Source organism: Erythrolamprus reginae, chromosome 2 (assembly GCF_031021105.1).
Source record: "Erythrolamprus reginae isolate rEryReg1 chromosome 2, rEryReg1.hap1, whole genome shotgun sequence".
Classification (NCBI taxonomy): Eukaryota; Metazoa; Chordata; class Lepidosauria; order Squamata; family Dipsadidae; genus Erythrolamprus; species Erythrolamprus reginae.
Genome location: NC_091951.1, coordinates 281,976,177 through 281,988,896, shown reverse-complemented (window position 1 = coordinate 281,988,896; position 12,720 = coordinate 281,976,177). Strand labels below are relative to the sequence as shown.

At 36.7% G+C, this 12,720-nt stretch overlaps 1 protein-coding gene across 1 annotated transcript in view; it reads right to left on the bottom strand.

The window, feature by feature from the left end:
• The window catches only part of ERCC6L2 (ERCC excision repair 6 like 2), an 82,889-nt gene extending 72,335 nt beyond the window's left edge, over window positions 1-10,554 (bottom strand). Inside the window, exons 1-3 of the mRNA XM_070742791.1 lie at window positions 10,482-10,554; window positions 8,165-8,580; window positions 5,987-6,106 (exon numbers count right to left, since the gene is read on the bottom strand). Of these exons, the coding sequence (XP_070598892.1) occupies window positions 5,987-6,106; window positions 8,165-8,518 (474 nt within the window). The 5' untranslated portion in view covers window positions 8,519-8,580; window positions 10,482-10,554. The remainder of the gene's footprint in view (window positions 1-5,986; window positions 6,107-8,164; window positions 8,581-10,481) is intronic.
• Window positions 10,555-12,720: the final 2,166 nt, after the last annotated feature.

Genomic DNA, 12,720 nt, shown 5'->3' with positions numbered 1-12,720 from the left:
TGCTCCATAATTTTTTTATTTTTGGACAGCTCCACCAGATATGGAAGAAGGTTCCAGAGGGATTTGAACATCTCCAACAGTTTGGTCTGGTTTTGGGAAAAATCTGTGCTAGTCTTGATGGCGACATGTGCCACCTATAAAACATTTTTATGATGTTTTCTTTGTATGATACTGATTTAGTGATTTTGTAGTTCTTATTCCAGATTGTCTCCCATTGGTCTATATGAATATTGTAGCCAAAGTTCTTTGCCCAGCTGGTCATTGGGTCTTTTGATATTTCAGTTTCCATTTCATAATTTATTAAGTAGCTGTATATTCTTGTAATACATTTTTTTTCCCTTCCTAATATTAGTTTATCAAGGGTGTGTCCTGTGCCAGTATTCCTTCGTTTTTAGTGTCTTTTTGCCATTTTGAAAATATTAGCCTGTATGGCCACCAGTCCAAAATTATGTTCTGTTCTGCTAACTCTTCCTTTGTTTTTATATTTCCTTCTGTATTTAGTAAGTGGTTGTAGGTTATCATGTTTTTTAATTCTGTAATGTTCTGTAATGTTCGGGTGGGTAAGGGCTTCCAGACTGGAATACCATCTAGGTATTTTTATATAATGATCTTTTTTTAATTTGAGCCATGTTGTTATTAAGACATCTCTGATCATGTGGTTTTTTAAATAAGTCGGAATCTTTTGGTGCTGGTTCCATAACATATTGTGCCAACCAGAGAGCATGTCATGGCCTTCTAGTGCCAGTAATCTCTCTGCTTTAAGCTCTATCCAGTCTTTGATCCATAGTAAATTAGATGCTAAATGATATATCTTAAAGTCTGGTAATCCCAAACCTCCTTGTTTGATTCTATCTTGTAACCATTTTAATCTTATCCTGGGCCTTTTGTTGTTCCATATGAATTTGGAAGTAATTTTATTCAATCTATTGAAGAAATGATTATTTAGTTTTGTTGGGATTGTTTGGAAGAGGTACAAGAATTTCGGCAGTATTGACATTTTGATTGTCGCTATTCTGCCTAGTAGTGAAATTTGCAGCTTATCCCAGTCTTTTAATTGTTTCTCCGTTGTCTTTAATAATCTTTCATAATTATTTTCTTTAATGGTGCTACATTTTTTTGTGAGTAAAATCCCCAAGTATTTGACTATTTTAACTATTTTAATTTCCAAAATTTCTTCCAAATTATTTTCTTGCTCCTTTGTCATATTTTTGGTTATAATTTTAGTTTTTTGAGTGTTTTCAATTGTTGTAAAAAGGAAGGCGGGAGAAAAATTCAGAAAAAATAGCATATTTTATTAAGATGTAGATATAAGAATATTTTTGAAAATGGAGTCCAGGGTATGTTTCATGGCAATCCTGAATAACACAGAATAATCAAGTTACATTCCACTATCTGCATGAGCTAAATCCAAAAAATGTACAATTCTTTCCCCTATATTTCGTAGAGCAACATTAAAAACAAATGATTTCCTGAATTACTACTGGCCCTGCATTGCATCATTGGCAAGTAATGATCCTATCAACAGAACCCAGCTTTCATAATTATAACATATTGCAGACATTTATTTATTTTATTTATTATTTATTTATTTATTATTTAGATTTGTATGCCGCCCCTCTCCGAGGACTCGGGGCGGCTCACAGCAGAGAAAAACAAATCATAAATAATCTGAATACATTTAAAACATTTAAGATTTAAAAAGAAACCCCATACAGTACATACACACTCACAAGCATACCATACACAATTTAAACATGCCCAGGGGGAGATGTCTTAGTTCCCCCATGCCTGACGGCAAAGGTGGGTTTTAAGGAGTTTACGGAAGGCAGGTAGAGTAGGGGCAGTTCTAATCTCCGGGGGGAGTTGGTTCCAGAGAGCCGGTGCCGCCACAGAGAAGGCTCTTCCCCTGGGGCCCGCCAACCGACACTGTTTAGTTGACGGGACCCAGAGAAGGCCCACTCTGTGGGACCTAATCGGTTGCTGGGATTCGTGCGGCAGGAGGTGGTCTCGGAGGTATTCTGGTCCGATGCCATGAAGGGCTTTAAAGGTCATAACCAACACTTTGAATTGTGACCGGAAATTGATCGGCAGCCAATGCAGACTGCGGAGTGATGGTGAAACATGGGCATACCTAGGTAAGCCCGTGACTGCTCTCGCAGCTGCATTCTGCATGATCTGAAGTTTCCGAACACTTTTCAGAGGTAGCCCCCATGTAGAGAGCATTACAGTAGTCGAACCTCGAGGTGATGAGGGCATGAGTGACTGTGAGCAATGAGTCCCGGTCCAGATAGGGCCGCAACTGGTGCACCAGGCGGACCTGGGCAAACCTATCTTTTTTCTATCTATCTATCTATCTATCTATCTATCTATCTATCTATCTATCTATCTATCTACCTATCTTCTATCTATCTATCTATCTATCTATCTACCTACCTACCTACCTACCTTCTATCTATCTATCCTCGCCACAGCTGAGAGATGGTTTTCTAATGTGAGCTGTGGATCGAGGAGGACGCCCAAGTTGCAGACCCTCTCTGAGGGGGGCAATGATTCCCCCCCCCAGGGTGATGGACAGACAGATGGGATTGTCCTTGGGAGGCAGAACCCACAGCCACTCCGTCTTATCCGCACACATTTCTGATCAGACATAAGCTGGAATTATTCTTTTAGCTCCTATTCCTAACAGAACTAAAATTACTATCAAATAGGTCACAGGGTCACATGTGAACCCTAGACGCTTTGGAGACAGTCTCCAAATTCTTTCCCACATTGTTACTAAAATATTATTTTAAATAGGACAACATAGAAGTAACAGTTACGCAGATGTTGAACTAGTAATAAAACTTAATTAACTTAATTTAATCTAAAAGAAACAGAATCAAATATAAGTTCTTACAGTATCTTACGCTATGTTAAGGAGAGGAACTTGTAGGATCATGCAGGGAAGATCTACCAATAAAAATAATTTTTTAAAAATATTTTGGACAGCAAATCAGACATAAATACCAACTGGGATTTTTCTCACAATTCACAAAGATGTAAGTTTCAAGCCAGCCCTTGTTACCATAACAGTATCTATATTGAAATTATTATAAATCCTTGTTACATCAGTGTCTAAGAATATCTGCTCTAATGTCTCAAACACAATGCCCCTGTTTGGCACCTAACATTTTGTCATAATATTTCTATGGAACATAAGACATTTTATTGCTATTGTTTTTTCTTCTGACTCTCAGACAAAAGCATCTTGAAATGTTCAAAAAATGTATAGTACCCTAACACACACACTCCATAAATTAAAAACAATGAAGAACCATGTACAGGGTGAGAAAAGGGGGGAGGGAAGAGGGGGGGGGGAAACAGAAATGAAAACCATTCAACCAGCTTTCACAATGAAGTGGAATGAGTGAAGAGATTAATCCCCAACAGAAGATTTAACAGATAGTGAGGTACAATATGTAGAGCCCAGAGTCACAAATGATCCCTGGAAGACCTGGGAACAGCCTCCAGATCTTTCCCCAAACTGTACAAATTAGTACAAATAAATACAAATGTATAATGCACATTAAATGTATTCAGATTTGGTTGCCATTTATTGTATTGTATTGTATTGTATTGGATTGGATTGTATTGGATTGGATTGGATTGGATTGGATTTATATGCCGCCCCTCTCTGAGAAGTCGGGGCGGCATACAACATATAAAAGAAAACAACGAAACATTTACAGTGGTACTTCTACTTAAGAACGCCTCTATTTCAGAACTTTTCTACATAAGAACCGAGTGTTCAAGATTTTTTTGCCTCTACTTAAGAACCATTTTCTACTTAAGAACCCGAGCCTGGAAAAATTTCTCAGGAAATTTGAGAGTGGCATGAAGACCCGGCCAGTTTCCCGGCCATCTCGGGCTTTTCTGGGCTGCCAGAGGAGCCTTTCAGTGGCGCTTAAGGAGGCTTTGGCAGCCCAGAACGAACGGAGCATTTTCCTTTCTCTGGGTGCTTGGAGAGGGAATAAACCACTTCGCTGTGGTGACTCCCTCGCGCTGTTACTAGAAAGACTTGAAGAGCGTCTAATGGAATTCACCAGTAGTGTTGAATAGATGTTTTGCTCTGTGCTTTCACTTCAGATGGACAGTTACCAGCTATGTCACTTTCAGGTTCTTGCTTTCTATTTGTAACCTTGCTCATTTCTAAGCTGAGTGGGTACTGATTAAAGACTGCATTTAATACTGTACTTTCTTCTTTGAAAGTTTTTTTTCCAGTAAAAAAAGACATACTAAGAAATAAAAACGTCAGGCATCTGCGTAACTGTTACTTCTATGTTGTCCTATTTAAAATAATATTTTAGTAACAATGTGGGAAAGAATTTGGAGACTGTCTCCAAAGCGTCTAGGGTTCACATGTGACCCTGTGACCTATTTGATAGTAATTTTAGTTCTGTTAGGAATAGGAGCATATGGGCACGAAAAGGATAAAAGGGGGCGCTTCGCCCCGGCCAGATCAACCCGGCTCAGAGTCCCTCTTTTTCTCTTTTTTTAAGCCTTAAAGTTTTGGATTTTTTTTATTCCCGTCACCTCACCTTCTTCCTTCGGCAGCGACTGTCCTCCTTCTCTTCTTCCTCCTCCTCCTCCCACCCAAATCCCAAGCTTTTATTTCTGTCCTAATTGGTTTGCATGCATTATTTGCTTTTACATTGAGTCCTATGGGAAAAATTGCTTCTACTTAAGAACTTTTCTACTTAAGGACCTGGTCATGGAAAGAATTAAGTTTTTAAGTAGAAGTACCACTGTATTAGATATATTAGCAAAACTTTTCCCAATACATTAAATTTATTAATGCAATCTGAATGTAAATACTGAATGTAGATTCAGTGGTGGGTTCCTACTGGTGCGGTCCAGTGCACCATTTCAGTAGCGGCTAGACAATTGCGCAATTCTGGTGTGACATCCCCGGTCTGTCTTGGCCAGTCCATGCATGGTGCCATCTTTTTTTAAATAATTCCTGTGATTTTCGACTCTGTGAGCATGTGCAGAAGGAAAATCGTCCTTCTGTATATGCACGGAAGCAAAATCGCGCTGGTTATGCTCAAGTGTGTGAAACATTGCCGTGCACATGTAGCGCACTAGTAAGAAAAAGTAAGCAAACCGCCCATGATGTAGATGTTTACTATTTTTATTTCAACTGCCCAGTCGCTGGGAGTCAATCAATTAGTTATGCCTTATGTTTGCTTATGCAGATATATAATGTGTTTGCTTGTTTGTATCAATGATTAATTTTTTTTATAGGGGAAGGAGTGGAAGAACCTGGGAGTGAAATTAAAAGAGGTATCAGCCTAAAATCCTTACATAGCCATAAGCAGACTCAGTCCAACCTCCCTTTAATTAAGTTGGTCCTTATTCAGCAGGTATTGAATATTTGTTGAGAAGATTCCCATGCATAAGCTTTTTAGCAATCAATCAGTTTAGATGAATCTTCTCATGTGTGGACCACATGGTCTTTCCTGCCTGACATTTTTATTTCTTAGTATGTCTTTTTTTACTGGAAAAAAAACTTTCAAAGAAGAAAGTACAGTATTAAATGCAGTCTTTAATCAGTACCCACTCAGCTTAGAAATGAGCAAGGTTACAAATAGAAAGCAAGAACCTGAAAGTGACATAGCTGGTAACTGTCCATCTGAAGTGAAAGCACAGAGCAAAACATCTATTCAACACTACTGGTGAATTCCATTAGACGCTCTTCAAGTCTTTCTAGTAACATACACTACATTCCAAACAGCAAAACTAATAATTCCTACCAAGCTATTTCTATTTCAAGATAAAAGACAACTCAAATTTCTGCATCTACAACTAAATTGTAGAAGTCTAGAGATTCCTCTCTGCAAATCATCTTTTATTTTACTCAGCAAACACTGTCATTTATTTTCCAGTTAAAGATTAATTATACTACATTTTGAAGACAAATATAAAAGTATGTAAATGAAAAGCATACTTTCTTTGGAACAGATGCCATTTCTTTTCTCATCGTTCGTAGCAAAAAATCAGGCCTGTTATTTTCAATATCTGCACGTGTTCCCTTTTTCTTTAGCACTGCAGCCAGAAATGAAATAACCTGGGGAAAGCACAGAAAAAATGTTCAAAGAACAGAAGACAAACAGGCAATGGAAGAATATGTAACTATGTTTAAATCCACAAATATAAAGAATGCAAACTAGAGGGAATTTGATAACGAGCATAATAGCAAAAGGATATTTTGCATCAATCAAATTTAAGATCCGGAATAAACAGCAAAACAATGTTGTTAACATTGGTAATCAAAAAATGTAAAGAAAATCAATATTAGTAGAGAACTCTGTTTACTGGTATGTTCATTTAACTACACATATGTATGCTGGTGAAGGAAAAATCCATTGTGTATAAAATAATTTAAGTTTTATTTTAAGAATATCAGTATTTGCTGTCTGTAGTTTCTGTCTTTAACAAGATTAGGATTTCCTTATCTTGTGACTGTCATTTTGGAATCTGTTTTTAACAAGATAAATGTTTGCTGATTAACAAGATAAATGTTTGCTGTTTACCCAATAAACCATATAAGGTGCTATTCATCTCCGGGAGAGGGAGGCAGGATGTGGACCATATTTGGGCAAGGAATTCTGTGTACCCCTATGATAAGTTGAGGAATTCTATGTACCTTTGTGATTTGTAAAACCTATATAACCTGCTCTTTAGCTTCTGTACACGTGTCTCTTCCCTTATGAAGAGTACCCGCTTTGCAAACCGTTTTTGGTATACCCAGAGAGAATAAACATTTCTTTTCTCTTTGTCCAAACGTCTTGTGTGAACTTTTTCATAAAATTCTAGCGCACACTGGTTTCAGTTTCTTGTATAATTAAAAACCATTATTATTCATAATTGAGTAAAACTGCCTTAAACCAGACTTTTAACTTCCAATCAGGTGAACACTTTTTAAAATGTTTAAAAAGAAACTCCCCCTGCCAATATATGTACATTTTATTTCAACTTATAACCAAGTTCAAATTATTTTGAACAAACTTATTTGTCAAAGGTATTCTATTTTCTCATTATAAATACAGCTTTCTACAAAATCATGCAAGAAACTATTTATAGAAAGTTCAAAGCAAACTGAGTGGTAAATTATATAATGAAATTGTAAATTGAAATCAATATGCAATTTAACCTCTAAATTTCACATAGAACACTGTTCTCTCTCAGACATAATGAGTTACCTTTCTGAGAGATAATATAGTAGTTTTTCCCTATGTGACAATAAATTATAGCTATTTTCTTCAGATACCGATGTTGTGCTATATATTCTGAAGAATGATATCCCGAAATAATGCAATCATATTTCCAACAGACAGAATAAAAGGGCACGAAGCAACTAATCTTGATTTTTAAGAAATATATGGAATTTATATTTTATAGTATATACATTTCTAGCTTATGGTTAGAAAATTCCAGTTTCATCAACTGTTTGATTTCCAAGTTTATTTGGTATCTTAAATAGGGTGGAAAAGGCAATTAAAAGATACTTCCAACTTTCTCATTATCAAACTTTAACCAATTCCATAAGATTTTTTAAAAAGCCAAAATAGTCAAAGATTCAAAATAATGATCCGTGTGAAAACAGTAAAGTTTTGATTTATTAAAATATTGATGCTTAGCTTTTTATAAATCAGTCATCAAAACTGCCACTTAGAAACTATGCAAACATCCAGAACCAAACTAATATAAGTACTTTTCCCCCCCTCTGTTAATGTTCCTATTAAGTCCCTGAGAAAATTTTAAAATAAGATTACAATTACTTGATTTAAACAGTATGGTATGTTTTGAAAAGGAGAAAAAAAACTTTACAATTCTTTTAAAGGCTTCTCCTAAATTCTATGCCAACTTGTCACTGCTGTTTTTAATTCATCGCCCGTCACAAATAATGCGAGAAGCAATATACTACACAAGATAGCAAAAGCTCAGAAACGAAAAGAAAACCCTACTCATATTCAACGGCTTCATTTCATATATCTTCATCTCCCTTAGGATTGCACTGTGAAGATCTACACAATTTAGTTTTCTAAATAAATAGTTTGGATGCTTTATTCAATTTGAGAAATATTGTCAGGTCTTTTAGAGGAAAAGGAGTCGGCAGAAATACCTGGATCGTTTTCCCAAGCCCCATGTCATCTCCAAGTATGCACCCACTTTTACGAACATAATGTCCATGGAAAAACTGGGCCCCTTCTCTTTGATAATCACGTAGGTATCTATTAATGGTATAAGGGATCTCTTCTCCGTTGTTGGGCAGCTCAAAGGCAGCTCTCTGTGATGGCAGATTTCGGTCTGGGAAATAAGGCTTTTCCAAATCTTCATCATCGAATATTAAATTCTTCTTTGTCGTTTTATTTGTTTTGATCTGGGAGAGTTTGGTTGTAAGTATTTTCTCTTCCTGATTTTTCCCAGTGGAAACTGCGGCAACACACTTCCCATCGCTATTTGTTTCAAAAGCCATTATAGTAGCATCGCAAAACTTCCAAAGTTCAGCAAGATATCTATCTCCAACATGCCAGTGGTCTGTTAAAAGCAAATGCAAAGAAAATAACATTTCAAACTGAACAAAAAGTAGAGCAATGCAACAAAACTTGGAAAGAAATCCTTGCTGAAAATAACACTGGAATGTAAATGCGTATACAAAGTACTAAGCTTTTGTCATAATCCATGCTGAGGATCAAGCAAGATATATATTTGAATAAATAAAACACCAAAATAGCCAAAATTGTCAATTCGACAAATGCATATTTCTCTTTGCATGTTTACTGCACAATTGACTGGTTAGGGTCCACAGGGTCGGCCTCCTCCAGGTCCCGTCAGCTGGCGAGACCTAGGGGAAGGGCCTTCTCTGTGGTTGCTCCGGCCTTCTTGAATCAACTCCTCCCAGAAATCCTTATTATTCTCACTCTCCCGGCCTTCTGGAAGAGCTTAAAAATACATCTATGCCGGCAGGCATAGAACTTGATTGCTTTGTACCAGCCTTCATTATTGTATGGCTGCTGGAGATATGACAGAGTTGTATGACATGTTTTTAGTTAAGGGTTTTTATAGTGATGTTTTATAGTGTTGCATTATTTAATTTTGATTTATTCCATTGTTATATTAATATGCTGTAAACCGCCCTGAATCTCAGGAGAAGGGCAGCCTAGAAATCTAACAGACAGACAGATAGATCAATCAATCTTCAACTTGTTATAAAGGCTAACTCTTAAAGGATAAATGCCACAGAATAAAATTAAATACAAGATTGCATGTCGCATAATAACACTCTTATATCTGGAAATGCCCATGAACATGTTTTGGAGTAAATACATTAAGAACTGTGCCAGATTACTAATCAAAGACTTACCACTATTTTTCTCTATACAATAAAAACAGATGGTGAAGCTCACTACACCTAGCAATTGCTGTGAAAAGGCTGCTGCCTCCGATATTGGAGATAAGCATTAATAACGGTGAGCCAATTGTTAAAATCCTTGAATATATTTAACCCCTTTTTAAAATTGCCCGCATCACCTTTACCATCTTTAATAAAATTCCTGTTATTCCATACCATCCATAATAGTATACATTTCCACCATGTTCCTCTTAACCTTTTTCCAGATTAGAAGGGCCAAATATCGGCAAAGACCATAGTTACAGGAATTTGTTTTCAGTGCTTTATGAAGAACTACTCTCTTAACCTCATCGCTGGCAAAGAAGGTGGATGAAGAATTAGAACAGAGAAGTCCAATTCATCATTTTACAGGGATGTATTGGGATTTTTTTTTTCTGGGTCCCCCCCCCCCCTCCTCAGTCCCCAGTCACAACTCTTCTATTTCTAAATGTGAATTCAAAGTCCCATTCTGTTCAGTTTTCAAAGAATTATCTTGCTAAAGAACAGAAAATCAGTGGAAGAGTCCAAACTTTCTCTTGTGTTAGAAATAAAGTGGTCCTCGATTAACAACTGTTTTGTTTAGTGACTGTTCAAACATATGATACCACTGAAAAAGTAGCTTTATCATCAATCCTTGAACATATGGCTAATCCGAGTGTCCCCACAAACATGGGATCATGATTTGGGCACTTCACAACCAACACACACTTACAACTGTCACAATGTACAGTGGTCGGGCTTCTGACAAGGAAAGTAAATGGAGAAGCTGTTAGTGATGTCACTCTTAACAGCACAAGGTGATTCGCTTAGCAAATAAAGCAGAATACATGATGTTTAATTAATTAATATGTTGCTCACCAAGGGAGCATCCTGCCTTAATTGCAGGTGTGAAATGAGGAATTTAAAATGCAATAATGATTAGATAGCAATTAAAATGCAATGGTTGCAATTTTACTTTTGATATCTTATGTCCTTATCTAAGATTGAAACATTGATTCCAGCATTACTATACTCTCTCTTTCAAGGAAAGTAATAAAATATAACTCACCTCTAAAAGTATTTCTCTAAATGAGAAAGAGAGTTGTACACACAGAGAGCAATCTTAGATACTTTGAATGTCCTGAAGATTGTTTATAAACATGATTGTAAAATCTGTCCAAATTAGAGCCAACTAATGTCTTTGTGCTATTGACAAAATCATACTACTATTACTGTATAATACCAGCTTGATCTCATTGCTACTAAGAGTTAGACAATTATAAATACTTCATTAATTAATAAGTTAAAGACACCCACAAGCTGAACTCAATTCTTAGCAACACAGCTTTCATTTTACTTGCTAGCGATGCAGAAGTATTTAAGAAGTTATTCCTGCCTTCTAGATTTTTTTCTTTCCAATCTTGCCCACAGTCCTGTGATTTCCTGGTGGTCTCCATCCAATACTAACTAAACCAATCTCAAAACTAAGTCCCAGCAACTCATGCAATAATGTCATAATTTGGTCATAGCCCATTCATACTGTTTCAACTAGACATATTCCTAAAACAAATTTCTGTTCTTGCACATAATTTACACATACAGTTCATCATGTTTTTAACTAATGCAATTTTTGATGTTTCCAAACACCTACCTAAGCTATAAACTTCAACATATGAGTAGCTTGCACAACACAATAAGGTAAAATTGACTTGTTAGAGGTTTAATGTATTGAGCAAATCCTTCTAAAGAGTCACAAAAAGCTTTCTTCCGCTTGGCTTCTTCTTGCTGTCTTAGACATAGTGTTGTTATATATACTACAGTACCGTCATATTAGTCAGTGCTTAACTTCAGTAGCTTTAAGATGGGTGGACTTCCAACTCCCAGCCTCAAGCAGCATGTGTTGGCAGAAGAATTCTGGGAGTTGAAGTGACACATTTTAAAAGCCACTAAGGTTAAGAAACAATGCATTAGACAGAGGAAGGCAACCTATAAAAAGTTGATTAGACAATCGATTATACAATTTTTTAAAAAATTGATTTAGACAATTTACAACTTCATGGCCTCTAATCTGATCTAAATGTAGTTCATAAAATCATATATCCTTCCTGTTAATGACTACTTCACCTTCAACCGCAGCAATACACGAGCACATCATAGATTCAAACTAAATGTAAACCGTCCAAACTTGACTGTAGAAAATACGACTTCAGCAATAGAGTGATCAGTGCCTGGAATGCACTACCGGACTCTGTGGTTTCTTCCCCAAAACTTTAACCTTAGACTGTCCACAGTCAACTTCTCCCTGTTTCTAAGAGGTCTGTAAGGGGTGTGCATAAGTGCACCACTGTGCCTACTGTCCCTGTCCTGCTGCCCTCTTTTATTGTTACTTTTTTACTTATGTTTATACAAACTACTACTATCCTATTCATATCTGACAAATAAATAAATGAATAATAAATAAACACTGGGATCTCGTTTGAGTTGATTTAGAGCTGCCATCTCCCACCTGCAATCATCCAAATACCGCAACAATGTGACAAAGTGACACAAAAACATTCTAACTACCTGCTTCTACCTACTGCTTATCCAAACTTTTTAGGATGTCTCAGTCTCAATAGTCTCAGGTATAAATTTTGGGAGGTTGGGAGTCAAGTCGCCCATCCTTTCTCTCTGAAAAGAATCTATCTGAATGTGTGTATTATATATGTACATAAACATTGCTATATCTTTGCATACTACCATTACTACTTGACAAAACAAATAAATAAAATATAAAATGCGCACTGAGAACGAGGTAGAAACTGTTCTCCAATCTTTAAACTTACTTCATCAAGGTTTTATACACAGGCTTTGTGAACCAAGCCCACTCAGAAAGCAGCAAATCCCATGCACACATACCTATAATACAGGGGTCTACAAACTTGTCGACTTTAAGACTTGTGGACTTCAACTCCCAGAATTCCTCAGCCAGCTTTGCTGGTTGAGGAATTCTGGGAGTTGAAGTCCACAAGTCTTAAAGTCGCCAACGTTGGAGACCCCTGCTGTAAGACATTTGTTTAAAAGGTCAGAAGCAAAACAAGACATTAGGATACATGTAAATAAACTGATGCTGTCACGATCTCCGCTTTAAAAGGCGGATATTCTGAAATATCTTTCCTCGGGCGAAGGTTTCTGCTTTCAAACATGTCTTTAAAGTTTGAGAACTTTAAACCTCCCTGACCTCCTCGCTTTATTACCCAAGTCACCCTTTCCCACCGTTTTCCTACCGGTACCACCATCTCGTAGCAATCGATGAAATCCCGCGAGAA